Consider the following 21,446-nt stretch of genomic DNA (forward strand, 5'->3'; position numbering starts at 1 on the left):
CATCATGGTAAACCTGGTTTTCCATCGGTTAAGACAAAATACCTAGTATACTGCACATAGAAAGGTTTCTACTGTACACTACATTTAGATGTGTGAACGTGGTATCAACAGCTTCATTCACTTACCCTGTCCCCTCTGTAGGCTCTTGAGCCCTGTAAAAAAACAGAGATCAGATTAGATGGGATTATTTTAGACTGGTAACTCCAGCGCATCATGGTTCAGAGATCAAATGGGATTATGTTAGACTGGTAACTCCAGCGCATCATGGTTCAGAGATCAGTTGGGATTATTTTAGACCGGTAACTCCAGCACATCATGGTTCAAATATCAAATGGGATTATTTTAGATTGGTAACTCCAGCGCATCATGGTTCAGAGATCAGATGGGATTATTTTAGACCGGTAACTCCAGCGCGTCATGGTTCAGAGATCCGATTAGATGGGATTATTTAAAACAGGTAACTCCAGCGCGTCATGGTTCAGAGATCAGATTAGATGGGATTATTTTGGACAGGTAACTGCCCCAGGGTCATGGTAAAAGGTGATCTAAAAGCAGATGTCGGGAAGACATCTAATGGAAAACATTCCAGACCAGACGGTCTATAAACATAGATTTTTGGTTAGTCAGTAGTCCATCTGCTCACCTTGAGGCCTCTCCTCCCAGAACAGCCCTGTAGTCCCTGTGGGCCAGTGGGACCTGGTGGACCTCTCTCGCCCTGTGGCAAATCAGAGAGCGAGGACAAGGGTCAATGGTTTTAAGGTCAAAGGTCACAGGTTATTAAACTGACTTGTAGACCTTGCCCACCATCCACGATTCATATTTGTCAGATGTCTGAATACCACACTGAGAATTATTCTTCCCTCCCTGAAAACACACACTTACAATTCCCCCCTCCTCGCCAGGGAAGCCAGGGTGTCCTTTCAGTCCTGGCTGACTCTGTAAGGAGAGAAACGAAAAACAAATGAGGAAACTGAAACTGGCAAAGGGAGGACTGATGAAGTACATAGACCCACATCTTCTTTACAGTATTTTAACAGTGTTAAATTACTGTGTCACGTCACATCTTAAACACTGTTTAATTTTATATAGAAAGCTCAGAGGGCCTCACCTTTGTCCCTGGGCGTCCTCTGTTGCCACGGATACCCTCATGTCCGGTGCACTTACACATCACATTGCAGCACTCCCTCTCAGCCACTGTGTCCTGGAGAGAGAAAGGGAGAGGGGGAAGAAAGAGGGGGAGAAGGAGAGAGTGGGATAGAAAGAGAGAGAATGAGACCATGTGTTATTAAATCCAATATGTAATTTGTTGACATACCCTCATAATTGGAGACACCTTTGGAGGCACTCATCTCAAAAGCCAATCTAAAAACAACCAATCATGTCACTGCTCTGTTTTTCTTGTCTCCAGTGGCTCCTGTTGCTAAGTACATTTCTAGCAAGTGACGACTCTATTTCGTGGTGTACTATATCCCATTTCCCATGACCCCAGAGTTCTAGTTTTGATGCTTCCAACCTGACATGCCGAAACAGGAACACAAATCCTTTCTGTCATTTCTGACATCCTGACATTCTTCAACAATGTCACGTAATCCGCTTTTTTAAACAGAAACATTTGTCATTGTACTGTATGACCCAAAATACTCAGACATATCAGAATTACTTCTCTATCCCTACAGCTGGGAATATGACTGGAAATGGAATTACTGTAGATAGAGACATAAAGGACTTACATGCCAGCCCAAAGAGTCTTAGCCAGTCTAAGTGACATACAGTATTACTACAACACAGGGAGATACAACTAAAAGGGTTGTTCTGATTCTGTTGTCACAAAATGATGAACCACTTACTATTTGTGTCAACAGGGTGTTTCCCAAATTGTGCATGCCAATGTTGAGCGGCTGCTTGTAGCCAAATCCTCGCCCAAATTCCACCATCTGAAGAAGGTTGGCATTTTGGACACCTTCTAGGGCGACTGTAAGCAGGGCGTTGATACCTTTTCCGGAAATGTGACATGGAAGACAGAGATAAAAGTATAACCGATTTTAATGTTCATTTTTGTCTCATGAATGTTCTTAAATTTGTCCGTTTCGGTGGGTTTCCCCTGGTTCTTTAACCTTTAGTGCGGAGAAGTTCCGACTCTTGCTCCAGTTTCACCACGTCATCATCGAGTCCGTCTGAGAAGATCACCAGCACCTAAAGGACAAAGTAGTTGTGACATTGTTATTACAATGTGATATAACCAACAAAATATGTTATGAAATGAACATTTTTGGAGTCTGGGATCAACCACACAGGAGACATAATGTTTGGGCCCACCTTCACGCCAGCGTTAGATTTCTGGAACTTATCACTGAAGGAGCGCAGGAGGAAGGAGTTGAAGTATGTTGTCTGGGAGGTCTGCAGGGCCATAACCTTCTCCACAATTTTCTCGTCGTACTTCTCGAAGTTGTAGTCGTAGAGAACCTTTCCGTCCTGCTCCACCACGTGGAAGCCAATGTTAGTCTCAATGGAACCATCTCCCGCCACGCAGCACAGGCCCTTCAGGTTGGACACATAGCGGATGATCTGTGGCAGGAAGGCCTGTAGCTGGGCTTGGCCATCGAAGAGCCCCTGGGCGGTGGCCCTGCGTGTAATATCGAACCCCATGGCGATGTCTATGGTGCAGCCTATTGGACACAGACACACTCATTATTACTTATCATCCAAATGAACCCCTTTAACAAGTTCAAAAACTTTATGTGTTAGGTTTACTCAAGGATAATATGAGAGACAATGTAAAATAGCCTGTTTTTCAAACACTAACAAGCATTCTTTGACGAGGGTTTTACATTGAGTCAGGAGAGACAGAGGAAATAAAACGTGCATACGGTTTACTCACCCGCTTGAGTGTCTGGTACCTTGGAGGAGCATATAGTATCCACCACCTTCTTCTTGATCTTGTCCAGGCTGGCAAAGTCCTGCACAGAGAAGACCCTTTCCGGGTTGAGAGTGATTTGCCCAAGCTCAACAGGTTTGTGGTCTTTCCCGATACCGATGGCAAACACCTCAATGTTCATGGCCCTGAGCTTCTCTGCTGCATCAACAACATCATCATCTGAACGTCCGTCAGTGATCACAACCAGGTTCTGAGAGACCTTGGCATTGATACGGCTCCCTCTAGCTGGTTGGAAGTACTCTGTACGGACGTAGTTCAGGGCCTTTCCGATGTTCGTTGTGTACCTAATCTGCATCATATTGTTTATCTGGTTGTTCACCTCTGCTTCTGTGTAATACTCATTCAAGAAGAACTCCTTTTTAGGATCACTGCTGAACTGGGCAACTCCCACCCGGAAGGACTGCTCTGCAATGTTGAAGCTGGAAACAAGGTCTGTGGCAAACTTCTTCATGATAGTGAAGTCGGTGGTGCTGATGCTCCCTGAGCTGTCAATCAACAGGACCAGATCCCCCTGCATTTTTTCACAGACTAGGAGGAGAAGAGAAGACGTCAGATCACGTTGAACCATCTAATTTCAAAATGCTTAAGCTACAAGGCTTTGTACTTTCAGCTTAGATGTTTTTACAGTTGGATTCTGTCTTACCTGGTTTGCTGGTTTGGCAGAATTCAAAGGAAATATTTTTCTGCAATGTATTTAGTTTATGGAAGTCATCCACAAAGAAAACCTTATTTGTGTCCCCTGCCATGAGCTCAAGCTCTTGCTTATTTGCTCCGACCACTCCGATGCTATAGACTATGATCCCATTGTCCCGTAGCTCCTTGACTGGCCCAGCTAGGCTATTGGGGTCAGTAGCCTCACCATCTGTGATCACCATCAACCACTGGGGAACATTTAGGGCCTTTCGCCCGCCGTACTGTGCACCAAAATAACCCAAGGAATACTTGAGTGCCTTTCCAGTGTAGGTGTCTCCACTGGGCCCTCTAAGCTTTGTGATGGCACTATTGACGTCTCGCTTAGATTTGTATTCGTTGAGTGTGAATTTAGACTCGGGGTTGTCTGAAAAGACAATCAGACCATAGCGTGTCTGCTTCTCCCCAACAGAGGTTTCATTGACCACGGACATCATGAAGTTTTTCATTATGTCAAAATTATCTGAGCTGATGCTGGTGGAGCCGTCCACCAAGAAAATGATGTCTGCGATCTCCGTCCTCACACACTCTGGTGGAAGAGAAGAAGAGATAGAGGAAAATATCAATGTCAAAATCTAAGAAATGTGAACTCATTGTTGCTTTTAAGTAATGTTTCATGAACCAAGTGACACTCACCTCTCTCCGGATCACAGATTGCCAATGCCAGTTGGCTATCCAAAGCCTTGAGTGCATCAAAGTCCCTCTCGGAGTAGACCCTCTCCTGTGCGCCACTGATCTCCACTAACTGTGTATTGTTGGCATTGACCACCCCAATAGCGTAGATGATCACACCCTTGTCTTGAAGTTTCTTGGCAGGAGACATTACCTCATCCTGCGCCTCACCATCGGTTACGACAATCAGGAACTGCTTCACGTTAGTGCGCCCTCCTTTCGGTGGGTCAAAGAACTGTGAGGTGTAGGACAGGGCTTTGCCGGTGTGTGTGCCCCCGCCTATCTGTTGCATCGTTTGTAAATCCTGCAGCATGCCTTCCTTATCGTTATGCTTGTTGAGAGGGAAGATCACCTGTTGGCTGGTGCTGAACTGTATGATGCCCACGTGCACTTTATCCAGGCCTATGTCAGATTTGTTGATGATGGATTGCATTAAGACCTTCATCTTCTGGAAGTCTGGGTTGTTGATGCTACCTGAGCTGTCAATCAAGAAGAGGACGTCCCCCTTCATGTCCTTGCAAACTATGAATAGAGAACAAATATTAATTTAGCTGTCGTTATAGCTCAATGTGTGCTCATAATCAATCCCTGGAAAGAGACAAGGTGTTTCATATTTTTACTGAAATCAGAAAATAAAAAAGATGTAACACTTAAAAACAATAGAGATGCCCTTACTATCAGGGGAGCAGATATCTGTGATGATGTCATTTTTTATTGGTTTCAGAGCGTCAAAGTTGTTGACAAAGAACTTCCTTTCTTGGCTGCCAGCAATCTCCAGCAGCTGTGTATCGTTAGCTAGCTTCACCCCAATGGCATATATGGTGATGCCCTGCGCCCTCAGCTTTGCTGCTTGATCCTTCACGTTGTCTTCAGACTCTCCGTCTGTGATGACAATGAGGTACTCGCGAACTTTGTTACCACGGGTGGCCTTAGCCCGATCAAAGTGGGGACCCATAGAGTTCAGCGCTAATCCGGTCTTTGTCCCGCCTCCAAGTTGGATGATACCATTCACAGCTTTCTCCACTGAAGGTTTGTCAGGGTAGGTTGTCAAATCAAACTCAAGAGCTGGTGTATCAGAGAACTTTACCACACCCACGCGGATATGATACGGTCCGATGTGGAATGTGTTTATGAATTTGTTAATAAATGTCTTCATGTCAGCAAAGTCTGTTTGTTCAATACTCCCTGAGTGGTCGATCAGGAAGAACATGTCTGCTTCATCTGTCTGCAAACAGCCTAGAATCAAAAGAGAAAAGAAAGCACTAGTGTCATCTCGGAGATCACATTATATCTGTATCAACATTCTTCTACAAATTAAACAACAAGAAGCATTGTTAGTCATTTTGATCTCACTTTGCTTGGCAGTGTATGTCCTTGCGTTGTCTTTGACTGCTTTTTTAAGGATGTTGTAGCACACGCTCCTCTTCAGGCTCTTCTCCAGGGTCTTGAGCTTGGCATAGCTGTCCACATGCAATACGTGCTTGTTAGGGGGATCTGAAGCGATCTGTCTCAGCTCATTCTCGTCAGCATCCTTGATCCCCACTGCATAGACAGTGACGCCAGCTCTGCGCAGTGCAGCGGCATGAGAAGTTACGTTGTCCTGGGACTTTCCGGTGATGACTATCGCCACCTGCTGCACCCCCTGTTCTTTCCGGCTGCCCCTCTCCTTGATAAACATCTTCTCCCTGGCATACTCCAGGGCCTCGCCAGTGTATGTGAGACCGTGTCGGTAGGGCAGGATCTTGATGAACTGAAGGATATTTGTTTTTTCTTGGAAGGAGTTGAGGTAGACCTGGGCCGAGGCCTTGTTGCTATAGAGGACGATGCCCACCCTCACCATTTTGCAGTCTATATCTAGGCCCTCCACTATCTTGTGGATGAATCCACGAACCAGCTGGAAGTTTGCAGTACTATTGCTCGAAGACTCATCAACTATAAACACAATGTCAGCCAGTGAAGCTTCACTGCAATCTGCAATAGATAGGAAATTGTTAGTCAACAGCAATCTGTTATCCTTTGTGTATAATGAGCAACTATTTCACAAGAGATCAGATATTCACTTAATTCAGCAAAAATCCACAAATGCCCTTACCGTCAGTCACAGTGACCACCTCTTCAGTCTCAAAGACAGTCTTTAGCACAGAGGTGATGGATGTAGTCTGGTAAAAGAATGGCGAGGTGGCCATTAACTTTAGCTCTGGAAGTGTAGATTCACCCAACCCGATAGACACAATGGTTGTCCCTTCAGATTTGATAGTACGTGCCACCTTCATCACGTTATCCTTCGAATCCCCCCCTGTCACCGTGACTAGAAACTGCCGGTAGCCTTGTTCATTACGGCCACCAGACGCTGTGGTGAAGAAGTGTGCACGGGCGTATTCCAGGGCATCGCCCAGGTGACGAGACCTGTTGGGACGCAGCGGCAGCCTGAATTTCCTAAGAGCTGCCAAGTACTCTTCCTTGGTGTTGTGGGTGTTCAGTAAGAACTCCACCTTGGTGTCCTGGGCAAACTGGGCCAGACCCAGGCGCATCGTTTTAGTGCTCGGGTTGAGTTGGTTGACCAGTCGCATCAGAAGGGTTCTGACCAGCTGGAAGTCTGCCTGCATCATATTGCTGTCCACCAGGAAGAAGATATCAGAGAACTTTGGGATTAGAGCTGAAAAAAGAAAGAATAATTGCTATGACAACAGTGTGAATGTATGTCATATTTTATTTTCATTTTTAGAAATGGTCCTTTGAATGTTGACTTTAATGTTGGCACAAGCGGCCGTAACCAATGTCTGCCTCTCAAGGTTGCATACTTTTACATAGAATGGCATCCCATGGTAGAACAAGTCACTTGGATTACATAGTTTGCAAGTTCAACATTCACAATTTGTTACAACATACAGTATGTTTCCTTATAAAAGTCCCTTACCCATCCTCTGGTTCTCGATGGAGACACAGACAGTCTGCAGCAGACCCTGAGAAAGTGTTTGTAGGGCCTGGAAACTTTCTATGTTGACCACGAAATGCTCATGGGGCCTGTTAGCGATATCCTTCAGCTCGGTGATGTTGGCTGCTCCAACTCCAATAGCAAACACAATGACCCCATGCTGCCTTAGCGCCTTGGCTGGCAGAGTTACCTCGTCCGCAGACGCCCCGTCGGTGAGCACCACAGCAATCTGAGGCACCCTCTGATCAGCGCGGCTACCGTTAGCCTTGGTGAAAAACTCTTCCCGAAGGACAGTAATGGCTTTGCCGGTGGCTGTGCCTCCCTCGAGCTGTACAAGTCCGTCCACTTGCTCCAGTAGGGCCCTTTGGTCCGTATGTTCCCCCAAATGGAATTGCTTCTGGATCTCATTACTGAACTGGGCCAGTCCTACGCGAACCTTGTCCGCTCCGATATCCAGCCCCTCGATGAAGCTGTGGAGAAACCTCCGAACCTCCAGGAAGTTGTCTTTGCTGATGCTGGAAGAGCCATCCACAAGGAACACAATGTCAGCCAATGTGGCGTTGAGGCACTCTGGAGATTAAGGAAAATAATAATATAATTTATTTTGTAAAGAATATTTTTCAAATGGAAACAATAAATACACTGTTATAGTACCTTGTACCACTTTGGATATTGGTCTCTTTGCCTCATCTACGGTAGTGCATAGCACCTGGATGAGGCTCTGGGAGATCCCCTGCAGCGCAGCAAAGTCCGACACGCTGTACACGTGCTGGTTGTGAGGTGTAGTGGCAATCTCCTTCAGCTGATCTTCGTCTGCTTCTTTGATCCCGATGGCGTACAGCGTGACGCCCTGCTTCTTCAGCTTAAGGGCATGCAGCCCCACATTGTCCATTGATTTACCGTCAGTGATCACCACACCGATCTGGGGCACGTTCTCATTCACCCGGCTCCCTGCGCGGTCAACAAAGAGCTCGTTCAGCAGGAAGTCCAGGCCCAGGCCCGTGTTGGTTTCACCACCCATATAACGCAGGTTTGTAATGTACTGCAGGATGTCCTGTTTGTCCTGGAAGGTGTTGAGGAGGAACTCAGTGCGTGGTGTGTTGCTGTACTGGACCAAACCGATGCGCACCTGGTCGGGGGCCACGTCAAAGCTGTTGACCAGCGTGTACAAGAACTGGCAAATCTGTTTGAAGTTCTCTGAGCCGATGCTCCATGAACCGTCCACCAGGAAGACGATGTCGGCCACGGCCTCTTCCTTGCAGACTGGGAGGGGAAGAAAATAGTCGTCAGCCAATGTAATTCCGTACAAGTGTCTAAACCACAAGGTTTTTTGTGCATGGGATGAGCAATGAAAGCAATTAATCAATAAATCAATCTATTAATCAAATATTATTTTTATCGTGCTTTTATAAAAACCCATTTCTTATAACTGCTCAGCAGTCTAAAGCCCCAAAGAGTTGGTCATCATTTTGCATTTGTGTGGTATTTCTTCAATGCTTCTATGTTTATGCCATTCTGGACTGTGGTCTGCATTCTGGAATGATTCAGATGTCAGGAGACAAACATGCTTACCTGTTTTTTGTGCTCCGTTAACCAGAAAACATGTTGCTATGGTGAAGATGGCCAGGAGGCCCTGTGTCCCCTCCATGTTGGAACGTTTCTCTAGTCTCTCTCCTTGAAGACAAACATGGACAGATCAACTGTTGGAACACAGAAAGTTGCTGTTTATCAGATCAAGTTGTGTTGACAACAGATTCAACTGAAATGTGGTTAGATCTAATTTAAACATAGCATCCTGTGACATCCTAGCCTTCATTTATAAATGTTTCTTACACGATAACAGATTATTTTGCTCTACTCATGCTCATGCTCAGGGTTGGGGAGTAGGATTACATGTACAGATACATCTGAAAAACGACATGATTACTTCAAGGATTATTTTTTAATTCAGAAAGGATGTTTTTGCAAAATAAACAAATCTAACACTTCTGTTTTTTTCAATGACATTTAAATCAGCATTGAAAAAAAGGAGCAAGTTTAAGTTTGTTCTACCTGAGCGAGTCTGACCACAAATCAGAGACCAATATGATGGCACACCAAATGTGTTTGATGGATTGCGGGAAAAGAGCAGGAATGGGATTCTGTAGTCTACAGTCAAAGCTATGTCTTCTAATGGTGCGACTGCTGTCGGCTTCAAAAGATTATCCAACTTGAATAAATGCTTGGAGGTAAGGATGACAGCAGTGGTGTAGTCTACGGCGATACGGATATGACTTATTATTGATATCTACATAGCGCATTGATGTGAATCACACTGCTGCTCTCTCTTTTAGCTATTTGCGCCTTATGGATTGTTGTTGTTGTGGATGGCTGTTCACAAATCTATACGTGTATTTGAACCCAATAAATGTTTGAATTCAAGAAGTTAAAGCTGCCTATCAATCATTGTTTTTGAAACCAGTGGACAGCCGGTGAAAAATGTGGTCTTGCAACATCAGCATAATGCGGATCCCAGCCTATGGACTAAAGGTGGGGCTTTTATTGCTCAATCTAATTCATGCTAATCCCAGAAAATTCCATAGGCCTAATGGACACATGCTCAACCTTGTACACTTTTAATAGACTTACAAGGGACAATCTGTAGCTGCTACATCCATTTTTAGACTTATAAATTGTATGTATATGTGCCTCATGAGCTTAATTCAACTGTCACACTTGTCATGACGTTGCCCTCTTTGGTTACAGCAAGCCCCATCCCCCTCTCCCTGCCCCTACAACTCGGCTGCTGTGGTCAGAGAGGTCGTAAATTCCTGGAAGAGATTATCTCCTCATGGCCACAGTATAGTGACAGAGTGAATTTTCAGAACAAAGGAATTTCTTCCACCTCACAGAACTTGAGGTCCGAACAACATTTATGTTCCGGAGAAGGTATAAAAGATCGGTGAAGAATTCAGCTACGAACTGGTCCGTTTGGTACAAGTTTGTAAAACTCATGAGAGACGGTGCGGCCACATTACCATAACACTGTTAATATAATAGCCTCAGATATGAGGTTTACATCTAATTGTTGTATAAGATGAACGAGTGAGGATGATACTGTTTGTAAAATTGTGTAATGTGATTTTGGACTGTTTAATGAAGGAAACTCCAATTCCCTTTTGAGTTTAACTAAATCAGAGGACCGCCCATGAGCCCAGTTAGGGTCGGGCATCCTGGGACAGGCCCTTTTCTGCAACTCACAAATAAAACCCCAACTTTGAGAAGTTTTCAACAGACCATGTTTTCTCTCAATCACGAGAGGACAAAGGTTGCAGATGATTGCTGAATCTTTTAACCATACCACGTGGTTAAACTCTTAAGACCATCGATACCGACAGAATAAGAACAAGTCTTTGATATTAATTACTAGTCTGCAGCTAGGAATTCGGTATCATTGAACGTGAAGAACGACAACCGCCGAAACATGAATGAATGTCACTCTGAACCAACCACTCTAACCACGACAGAGAGAGAGAGACGGACAATTCTACAAAAGAAACAAACTTTTCAACAGTGATCAAGACGACACACTGAGCGTAAATATATGTATTTATTGTAATTGTTCCCGAATGAGTGAGCGTTCATGTGCAAAGGATTAGCATTTCAATTGTTATAATTATCTACTCTGTAGTGACTTCTCAGCTGACCCCCACTCCCCTTTCGTCTAACAAGTCGCCATGCCGGTTTAGCCCGCTAGGGCACATTCCCCTATCATTTCTTGTAAACATATTTACTTGTTTGTTTATGCACTTCTGTGATTGTTTGGTTAGTTAATAAATACATTATTTAAGACAATTGATGTATGACTCATAGTGAAGACTGGGTTCATGCAGATAGGCAACAATTTACGACGTTTGGAATGAGACTAACGTGAGGTAAAATAATTAATTCATTAATCAGAAGACTAATTGATCAGATATAAAATATTTGAAAAGTTATATTAGGAAATTATAACTTTGTAATCTGAATATTTTCCTTGGTGCCCCGACTTCCTAGTTAATTACAGTTACATGATTAATCAGTTGATCGTGTAATACTAATTACAGAGAATCTTTGATAAAACCAAGTCTTTAATTTAATGATAGTAAAGACATGACACTCTCCATGAGAACTCAAAATATAAGAATGTTTTACTCCATTGTTTGTAAACATTGTAAATGTAAACCAACACTGTATAGCCTCATAACATGGATATCATGGATGATCAGTCATTTTGAAATCAATAATTTTGATATCATGGATGACCAGTCTTTGTCTATTAATCTGAGAGTGGTTACATTTCTCCAGGCCCATCCCTTAGCTTTTTATCAAAACAGAGGCGGGGCAACCGTTTTGTTATTGTTTCATCTGTGGATTTGCCATTTAAACATCTGCATATTATCAAGATATCAAAGTGTCACCAACAAAAAGGTAAACAATAGGCCTATAGCAAGTGCAGCATATGACATTCATTTTTCCCATGTAAATTGCACTTTTCAGTAGTGCTCAAAGCATGCCATTCCATGAGCGAAGAATTCATCTTTCAACCCAAATCAATGAGCCCAATCAATCCTCCATGACAACACAATCATAAACAACAGAGCAGAGCTGGCTAATAAGTCCTTCATTTTGGGGTCATGCTCAGATAAAACAATTTGGCTAATCTATACTTTCATATTTCCAAGTCCTATTCTTGAAGATCAAGGGGCATAACATTGATTGGAATGACTGGAATTCTGATAGACTTTTAATGTAAAAATAAAATTGAATCGTATGTAGTATAAATAGATGGGTTAGAAGAAGCCTACAAAACCAACCCAGAAAGTCAAATTTAACATCCATATATGGCCAGCTATGTAAACTTTAACATTGATTTATCCTGCAATAGATGTTGATCAATTGGTAACATACATTTTTGGCTTCTTCTAATACCGCTTAAGGGAAAGTAACCAAAACGTAACGAAATGTAATCAGATTACATTCGAGTTTGAGTAATCCAAAGTTACATTACTGATTACAATTTTGTACAGGTAACTAGTAACTAACGCATTACATTTAGAAAGTAACCTACCCATCCCTGCTCATGCATGTGTAACAGTGTTGCTTCCATTTAGAAAGTAACCTACCCAACCCTGCTCATGCATGTGTAACAGTGTTGCTCCTGTCACTCTCCTCACCCCAACCTGGGCTAGAAAATAGGGATCCTATGAACACATCAACAACTGCCTCAGACGAAGCATCGTTACCTATCGCTCCACAAAAGCCTTTACATTAGTACCTTGGACCACTGCAGAGCAAGGGAAACAACTACTTCAAGGTCTCAGAGAGTGTTGTCACCGATTGAAATGCCACTAGCCCGCACCACTAACTAGCTAGCTAGTTATTTCACACCGGTTACATATCAGTGCCTAAATTAGATCATACATTTTTTAAATAGTTTGTGGCAATGTGGAGGTGGAGGAAAGGGTACTGTGACAATTTGTGTATCTTACAGTAAAATCAAGCTAAAACATTTAATGACTTCAGGGCACAGTTGGCCAAACATGAAGCATCTGGATGAAATGGATTTCTCTGGGTTGCTGCTCTGTAAATAGATAGCCAATCAGTTCCAGATGTAGTGCATCAGACAACATCTAAGGTCCCTGATGGCTTGTGTGTGTGTGTGTGCGTGCGTGTTTGTATTCATGTGTGCGTGTGTCTATGTGTGTTTGCACACGATTGCACATGCATGTGTGTGTGTGTGTGCATGTACCTCAGAAGTGTGGGCGATGACACTGGATTGATGGATTGACTGGATTGACATACTCTTGATAATATTTAATTCTATTTTGAGTGAATTGGCAGTAGAGTTGTTTCCATGTTACTCTAAACTGAGTAAATTACAGTTTGTAGAGTTAAATATAAACACAGAATAGAGTAGAAATAACTCTAAAAATGTAACTCTGCAACAATAGTTATTTTTACTCTATTTAGACTGGGACCAAATTATATATTTTGTAGAGTATAATTGTATTCAATTTGAGTAAAATTTACTCAGATAAATTTACTGTGTAGGAGAACCCTTTAAAGAACCCTTTTGGGTTCCATGAAGAATCCTTTCCATAGATGGTGCTACATGGAAAAAGGGCATCATAAGCATCATAAGGTGCTAACATCCCAGCATCATAAGGTACTAACATCCCAGCATCATAAGGTGCTAACATCCCAGCATCATAAGGTGCTAACATCCCAGCATCATATGGTGCTAACATCCCAGCATAATAAGGTGCTAACATCCCAGCATCATAAGGTGCTAACATCCCAGCATAATAAGGTGCTAACATCCCAGCATAATAAGGTGCTAACATCCCAGCATCATAAGGTGCTAACATCCCAGCATCATAAGGTGCTAACATCCCAGCATCATAAGGTGCTAACATCCCAGCATAATAAGGTGCTAACATCCCAGCATCATAAGGTGCTAACATCCCAGCATCATAAGGTGCTAACATCCCAGCATAATAAGGTGCTAACATCCCAGCATAACAAGGTGCTAACATCCCAGCATCATAAGGTGCTAACATCCCAGCATCATAAGGTGCTAACATCCCAGCATAATAAGGTGCTAACGTCCCAGCATCATAAGGTGCTAACATCCCAGCATCATAAGGTGCTAACATCCCAGCATCATAAGGTACTAACACCCCAGCATCATAAGGTACTAACATCCCAGCATCATAAGGTGCTAACATCCCAGCATCATAAGGTGCTAACATCCCAGCATCATAAGGTACTAACACCCCAGCATCATAAGGTACTAACATCCCAGCATCATAAGGTGCTAACATCCCAGCATAATAAGGTGCTAACATCCCAGCATCATAAGGTACTAACACCCCAGCATCATAAGGTACTAACACCCCAGCATCATAAGGTGCTAACACCCCAGCATCATAAGGTACTAACACCCCAGCATCATAAGGTACTAACATCCCAGCATCATAAGGTACTAACAACATCCCAGCATCATAAGGTAATAACATCCCAGCATCATAAGGTGCTAACATCCCAGCATCATAAGGTACTAACATCCCAGCATCATAAGGTGCTAACATCCCAGCATCATAAGGTACTAACCTCCCAGCATCATAAGGTGCTAACATCCCAGCATCATAAGGTGCTAACATCCCAGCATCATAAGGTACTAACATCCCAGCATCATAAGGTACTAACACCCCAGCATCATAAGGCGTCATCCAGTGACAAAGTTATCCAAATGTTCTCAGAACATGATTTTGGCAAATGGACAAGAATTTCTTACAATTAATTTCAAGCACACATGCACATACGCACACATACCATTCTACTGTTTATTTTTGATCCGGTTTATCCACGGCAAAGAGATATATTTTCCATAATAATTTGAACCTAATTCATTTGTTCAATACACTCTTCAAACATGTTGAACATACAAGTTGCGCATGCTGTCTATAGCCTAACTATAATCAACAAGGCAGCTGTATTATCTTTGTAGCCCTAAATGTTTAACATTTCAGAGTAGACTATTCACTTGCTGAACTTAAATGAACGCAAACTGCGACGACAGGTAGGCCTCTCCAATGGACACTGTAGTGGCTTAACACTTAGTACTTATTTATATAATAAGAAAGACAAGCAACTGAACTGGAGCTTCACTTTTACTCAAACGCGTTAGTACCAGAATAACATAGAACAACACTGCGCATGACCAAGGGTGCTCCATCCTTAAAGGGGACATCAGTAATTAACAGAACATAACATTCCTTCTCTTATACAATCAGAGTTACTTTTACCAAACCACAACTGAAACATTTCCCAGAACTTGTAGTTATTTTGCATCTTTTAATTTGAACAGTTCGTTTTTGTTTGTTTGTTTATAAGTCTAGTCTGTCTGGTGGACGGCGCCTTCGTTCTGGGTAGCGCCTCGGATTGTCTGGAGGCTCTTGAACATCCTCAGTGTGTGCTTGTTCCATTATAGCTTCTGCTATAGCAGCACCTTCATCAACACGTTCCCTTCTTTCAGCCTGGGGTCTCTTTACTGCCCCACCGTCCTCTACAGTTCCCTGTGTGTCACTCAGGATCTCTCTGTGCCTGTTCTCTCTCGATTGTTGTGCTGTTTTCCGTGGAATGCATTTGGTTAATGTGACGCCGCCACATTATGTCTGGGCTCACTTGAACCTGGTAAGTTCTGGGTCCCGTTTGTGTGTGTACGGTCCCTCTTGTCCATTTCCCTCCTCTTCTGTAGTCTCGCACCATCACCTCCTGTCCTGTTTGGAGATGGCGCTCCCGGCCACCGGAGAGCATCTTGGCATGTTTGTTCAGCACTTCATTACGCCTGTTTGGCTTCATGATGTCCAGCTGTGTGCGGAGAGGCCTCCCGAACATCAGTGCGGCTGGGCTTTCATTTGTCGTGGCATGTGGGGTGTTTCGGTAGGAGGCCAGGAACTTGGCCAGTTTTGTTTGCAAAGTCCCTTCGTCTCGTTTTGCTGCACGGAGTCCTTGCTTTAGGGTTTGCACAAAGCGTTCTGCCAGCCCATTGGTGGCAGGGTGGTACGGAGCTGAGGTTGAGTGTTACACTTACAAAAGCTTGCGCGTTGTCACTTACCAGCTGCAGCGGCAAACCGAAGCAAACGTTGTTCTGAGACACTATCGTCTGAGCTGAGGTGGAGGAGTCAGTGCAAAACACCTCTGGCCATTTGGAATGGGCATCAACTATAACCAGAAACATGTGCGTAGTCCACATGAATTCTCTGCCATGGCTCTGTGGGCCATTCCCATGGGTGGACTGGGACAGGAGCAGGCATGTGGAGGGTTTCCAAACACCCGCAACAGTTCTTTGCCATATTTTCTATCTGTTGGTCCAGACCTGCCCACCAGAAGTGGCTCCTTGCGAGCAGCTTAATTTTGACAATTCCAACATGACCTTCATGTAGTTGCTGCAATACTAGATGTTGGCATTTCTGGGGTATCATGACTCTCATTCCCCACATCAAACATCCTTGGTACGTTGTAATTTCGTTTCTCCGCTGGAAATACGGAGTCAGCTCCTTTCTGCCAGTAGCTGGCCATCCTGATGTTGTGGGTGTATACTTTTGACAAGGTCACATCTTTCCTTGTCTCCTGTTTGATCACTGTGCTTGTGACCGGTAGGGCCTCGAGCTGAGCGGTATGGAACATGTCCACTGCATCTACCCTCCTTTGTCTTTCTCTTGTACACGGCAGTCTGGATAATCCATCTGCATTTGTGTGGAGGGATGACGGCTTAAACTCAATGTCATACATATGACTGGCAAGGAACAGGGCATATCGCTGTAACCTGGCTGCTGTCATTGCCGGAATGCCTTTCTTTGGGCTGAAAATGGAAAGCAACGGCTGGTGATCTGTAACCAGTGTGAAACGCTTGCCATATAGATATGCGTGGAATTTCTTGACGCCCCACACTAGTGCCAGTGCTTCTTTGTCGATTTGTGAGTAGTTTTTCTCTGCATCATTCAATGTTCGTGATGCAAATGCAACTGGCCTCTCTGACCCATCTTTCAGTGTGTGTGAAAGGACTGCCCCTAAGCCATAAGGGGACGCATCACAAGCCAACTTCACTGGCATTTCAGGGTCGTAATGCATCAAAACCTGTTCAGATGTTATGAGCCGTTTTGCCTCCAGAAATGCATTTTCACACTGCTCTGTCCACCGCCATGTCCTATTCTTTTCCAGGAGCTGATTTAGAGGCTGGAGTACTGCTGAAAGGTTTGGGAGGAATCTTCTGTAGTAATTGATCAGTCCCGTGAAAGATCTCACTTCTGTGATATTTTGTGGTCGTGGTGCCTGTACCACTGCCTTGATTTTGTCCTGTGTTTTGTGCAATCCATTGCAGTCAATTTCATGTCCACAGAAGACAATCTTGTCTTTGAAGAACTCACACTTCTGTAAGTTTGCCTGTAGACCATACTCTTTCAGTCTTTTCAGGACCACTTCCAGGTTAGCCAGGTGCTCTTTGTCGTTGCGTCCTGTTATGATCATGTCATCCAGGATACATTGGGTTCCTGGGATTCCTTGCAAAATCTGGTCAATAGTTCATTGCCAAATGGCTGGGGCCGATGCAATGCCAAAAACCAGGCGGTACCTGTATAGACCTGTGTGTGTGTTTATTGTCAGGTACTGTTTGGAGCTCTCTTCAACCGGTAGCTGCAGGTAAGCCTGTTTCAGATTGATTTTACTGAAGTGTTTCCCACCAGCTAGTGCAGCGAAGATGTCATCCAGACGTGGCAGGGGGTATTGGTCCACATGCAACATTGAATTCACAGTTACCTTGAAGTCCCCACACATTCTAACAGACCCGTCTTTCTTCACAATAGGAACTATGGGTGTGGCCCATTCGCTTCTGTCCACTTTCGTCAGGATCCCTGTATCCTGCAAGCGATCGATTTCCGCTTCCACCTTTGGTCTCAGGGAGTATGGAACAGATCTGGCTTTGCAGAATTTGGGGGTTGCGTCATCTCGCAGTACAAGTTTGGCTGTGAAGCCTTTTACTGTTCCCATCTGATCACTGAAAACTGTCTTGTATTTATTCAGCAAGTGTTCCAGTGTTTGGTCTGTGCCTTTCTCTTTGGACTGGAACTTGTGGAGCATTTTCAAGTCACACCAGGTCAGCTTTATTTTTGAAAGCCATTCCCTGCCAAATAACGGGGGGCCAGTTCCAGGCACCACATATAGCTGTAACTGCTGTGTTTGCCCCCCATACCGCACTCTGACCTGCAATGCCCCCATTGGGCTCAATCTCTCTCCTGAGGTCTTCAGCAACACATGTGTTCTTCAGCTTGATAGCCTTGAAATGCTCATTGTAGACAGTAGTGGAAATTATAGACACTGCAGATCCTGTTTCCAGCTCCATTTTGAGGGGTTTAACTCCATTGTACCAATGAATCGTTCATCTGAATTACTGACACTGTTCTCTGCTAGTGCATTCACAGACCCTTTATTTTTTTCAGTTTTCCTGTTGTGACTGAATTTTGCTCTGCATGCTCTTTGAATGTGCCCCCTTCTACTGCATTTGTGACAAATTTCGTCTTTAAAACGGCAGTCCTCTGCTCTGTGACCATGTGTCACGCCTGTTGCATTTTCCGGCCACACGGGGGCGCTGTCGGCTGCGAGAAAACTTATGCAGAGAAGTTTGTGAAAGGTCAGTAATTATTTTACTTTGCAACTCAACTGAATCTTTAGTCGCGATTTCCATTGTCACAGCAATTTCAACAGCCTTTGCAAACGTGAGATCTGATTCTGTGAGCAAACGTTTCTGAATGTGTTCATGTTTCAGTCCACAAACAAATCTATCCCTTAATGTGTCATTTGGGTTATCTCCAAACTGGCAATGTTCCGACAGTTTCTTCAACTCAGCTACATATGTACTAACACCCCCTCATTCTGATCTCTCTTGTGGAAACGAAAACTTTCAGCGATGAGGAGTGGTTTAGGTGCTAGGTGATTTTGCAATATCTCCACAATCTCTGTGAATGTTTTATTGGAGGGTTTCAGAGGGGCAGACAGATCTCTTAGCAAACTGTACGTTTTTGGGCCAATTAAACTCAACAACGCTGGTACTCTCTTGTTATCAGCAATGAAGTACTGTTCCAGTCGTTCAATGTAACTTGCCCAGTTTTCTTGCGTGTCTTCAAACACATGCTAGCCATTCTCTTTAACTCCGGCTCCACGGGTCTCTGATATGCCGCCTCGTTCTCCTCAGCTCTGCCCTCTTCTTCACTGCTTGCTAGCTGTTGTGCTACAGGGTCAAAATCTTCCTCTCTTCCTACGAGCTCCATCTGTATTCGTGATGCACACTGCAGGTAATCACCATCGTCGCCATTGTAGTGGCTTAACACTTAGTACTTATTTATATAATAAGAAAGACTCTGAAGACAAGCAATTGAACTGTAGCTTCACATTCACTCAAACGAGTTAGTACCAGAATAACATAGAACAACACTGCGCATGACCAAGGGTGCTCCATCCTTAAAGGGGACATCAGCAATTAACAGAACATAACAGACACCGTCAATCGAGGGATTTGTGATCAATTCACTTCAGCCTATTTATTTTATTAGCCTACACGATTATTTTACATTTTAAAAAATGTACTTAACAACTTTGCACTTAAAATAACATCCTCAAAACCATCCATTGAATTCAAAAGTTTGTCTATAAAAACCTACATTATGTTTCCAAGTATGTCCCTCAAAAGGATAATTAGGCATATACACTGAGACATTGTGAGCTAATTCGTTAAATCACAACATGTTTGTATTATTTAAATGTAGACGAGGTTTGCATGCACAACAAACAAAAAAAGCGTACGGAAAATGTATAAACTTACAATGTGGCTGAAGCACTATCTGGTGCGCGCAGGCAGGAGTCCCATTCCCTTATAGAACCCAAAGCCCAATCTTGTTCTGCAGAAATTGGTGCGGCCGGCCACTCCTCACACCCCGCCCCGAATCATCGAATGGTTAGGCAAAGAGTAGCCTACAGTATTCATCCCGCTACTATTCGGTATAGTCTACACGACCTGTGCGTCATACACACCCCTACATCCCCCTGAATTAGTTATACCGGGAAACTTGATGTTCGGAGCCGCGGGAAGGAATTCTAAGGAAATTCTGAAGCAGATAGAAATAGTAAAGTGATGTAACAGGAGTGGTTATTTGTACCAGGAGACTAACACCATTACATATTGGTGTTATAATATTAGCCTTTACAATATAGGCCTAGTGTTGTTGGTCTTTATCGGTTATGCAAGGCTCTCTCAATTTGGATGAATTGGTGCATCTGGGGAAATTCAAACGGCTGATTGAGGACCGTTTGTTTTCTACGATTGTGTTTTGCAAGAGGAGCCGGAATGTGCCTCCAAGTGCTATATGCTCTTCAACGTATAATGAGATTTACAAACCTCACAACTGTCACGACTCAGACCGAAGGTGGCTCCCCTTCCCGTTCGGGTGGCGCTCAGCGGTCGTCGTCGCCGGCCTACTACCTGCCACTGATTCTCTTCTACCCCTCCTTATGTGTTTATTGATTACACCTGTTTTGAGTTTGTTGTAATTATTTGGGCTTTTATTAGTCAGCCGGCCCGCCCGTTTCTTTGTGCGGGATTGATTATTGTTACCCTGGTGTTTGATACAGACGAACGTGTGTATGGTTCACCGTGTGCGCATTAAAAGAGCACTATATTGAACTCTCTGTTTTCCTGCGCCTGACTTCACACTCGACACCCAGTACCTTACAACAACCTTGCCAAGCCTCACAACCTTGTCTTGCTTTTCTGTAACTTTCAGTGACAAGCAGGATACTTAGCAGGATAGGTGAAATATAACTGCACCTCTCTGCTCTAGGACACCCCACTCCAAAACACACCTTCAGTGAACTCCATCCCATTTCTGACACCAATGCAGAAGAAGTTGGGGCTCCCGAGTGGTGCAGTAGTCTGCATCTCAGTGCTTGAGGCATCACCACAAACACCCTGGTTCAAATCCAGGCTGTATCACAACTGGCTGTGATTGGGAGTCCCATAGGGCAGCGCACAATTGGCTCAGCATCATCCGGGTTTGGCCGGTGTAGGCCGTCATTGTAAATAAGAATTTGTTCTTAACTGACTTGCCTAGTTAAATAACAAAAAGTTGTGATGCCAAGAGGTCTGACTCTGAAACCTTTTTCACTCAGCAGACATTTTTCCTTGGGCAACACTTGTCAAGGTTTAAACTCAGTCCAGTTACCATGCTAACCCCACACTGGCATATAGTAGCCTAGGCCAGTGGTTCCCAGCTCCGGTCCTCCAGTATCTCCAACAGTACACAGTTTTAATGTAGCCCCGGACAAGCACACTTCAACTTGTCAACTAATCATCAGGCCCTCAATGAGTTGAATCAGGTATGTTTGTCTGGGCTACAACACGTGTGCTGTGGGGGTACTCGAGGACTGGAGTTGGGAACTGCTGGGCTAGGCTACAACTAGTTACATTTATGGCCTCATTTAGCATGCTATAAAACTCACCACAGAACTGCAGCAAACACAACCCTTTTTACATAACTATTTTTTATATTCAATGAATTGCCTCCAACGCCACTCTGCCTCCTGAACAATGAAATACATTCGTTTCCAGATCATTGCTTTTTGGTCTACACTCCCTGAATG

General features: G+C 43.9%; 1 protein-coding gene across 2 annotated transcripts in view; it reads right to left on the reverse strand.

The window, feature by feature from the left end:
• The window catches only part of LOC110535417 (collagen alpha-6(VI) chain), a 32,062-nt gene extending 12,164 nt beyond the window's left edge, over positions 1–19,898 (reverse strand). Inside the window, exons 1-17 of one of the 2 annotated variants that reach the window (XM_090189064.1) lie at positions 19,633–19,898; positions 8,805–8,906; positions 7,887–8,495; positions 7,215–7,802; positions 6,390–6,953; positions 5,651–6,268; positions 4,973–5,533; positions 4,262–4,819; positions 3,579–4,154; positions 2,879–3,463; positions 2,317–2,666; positions 2,115–2,193; positions 1,848–1,993; positions 1,109–1,201; positions 883–936; positions 644–715; positions 126–152 (exon numbers count right to left, since the gene is read on the reverse strand). In XM_090189064.1, the coding sequence (XP_090045190.1) occupies positions 126–152; positions 644–715; positions 883–936; positions 1,109–1,201; positions 1,848–1,993; positions 2,115–2,193; positions 2,317–2,666; positions 2,879–3,463; positions 3,579–4,154; positions 4,262–4,819; positions 4,973–5,533; positions 5,651–6,268; positions 6,390–6,953; positions 7,215–7,802; positions 7,887–8,495; positions 8,805–8,880 (5,556 nt within the window). In that variant the 5' untranslated portion in view covers positions 8,881–8,906; positions 19,633–19,898. Of the gene's footprint in view, positions 1–125; positions 153–643; positions 716–882; positions 937–1,108; positions 1,202–1,847; positions 1,994–2,114; positions 2,194–2,316; positions 2,667–2,878; positions 3,464–3,578; positions 4,155–4,261; positions 4,820–4,972; positions 5,534–5,650; positions 6,269–6,389; positions 6,954–7,214; positions 7,803–7,886; positions 8,496–8,804; positions 8,933–19,632 lie in introns of both variants that reach the window. The other variant, XM_090189065.1, reaches the window with a different exon arrangement.
• Between the last annotated feature and the right edge of the window lie 1,548 nt (positions 19,899–21,446).

Source organism: Oncorhynchus mykiss, chromosome 2 (genome assembly GCF_057628025.1).
Source record: "Oncorhynchus mykiss isolate SJ-2025 chromosome 2, ASM5762802v1, whole genome shotgun sequence".
Taxonomy (NCBI): domain Eukaryota; kingdom Metazoa; phylum Chordata; class Actinopteri; order Salmoniformes; family Salmonidae; genus Oncorhynchus; species Oncorhynchus mykiss.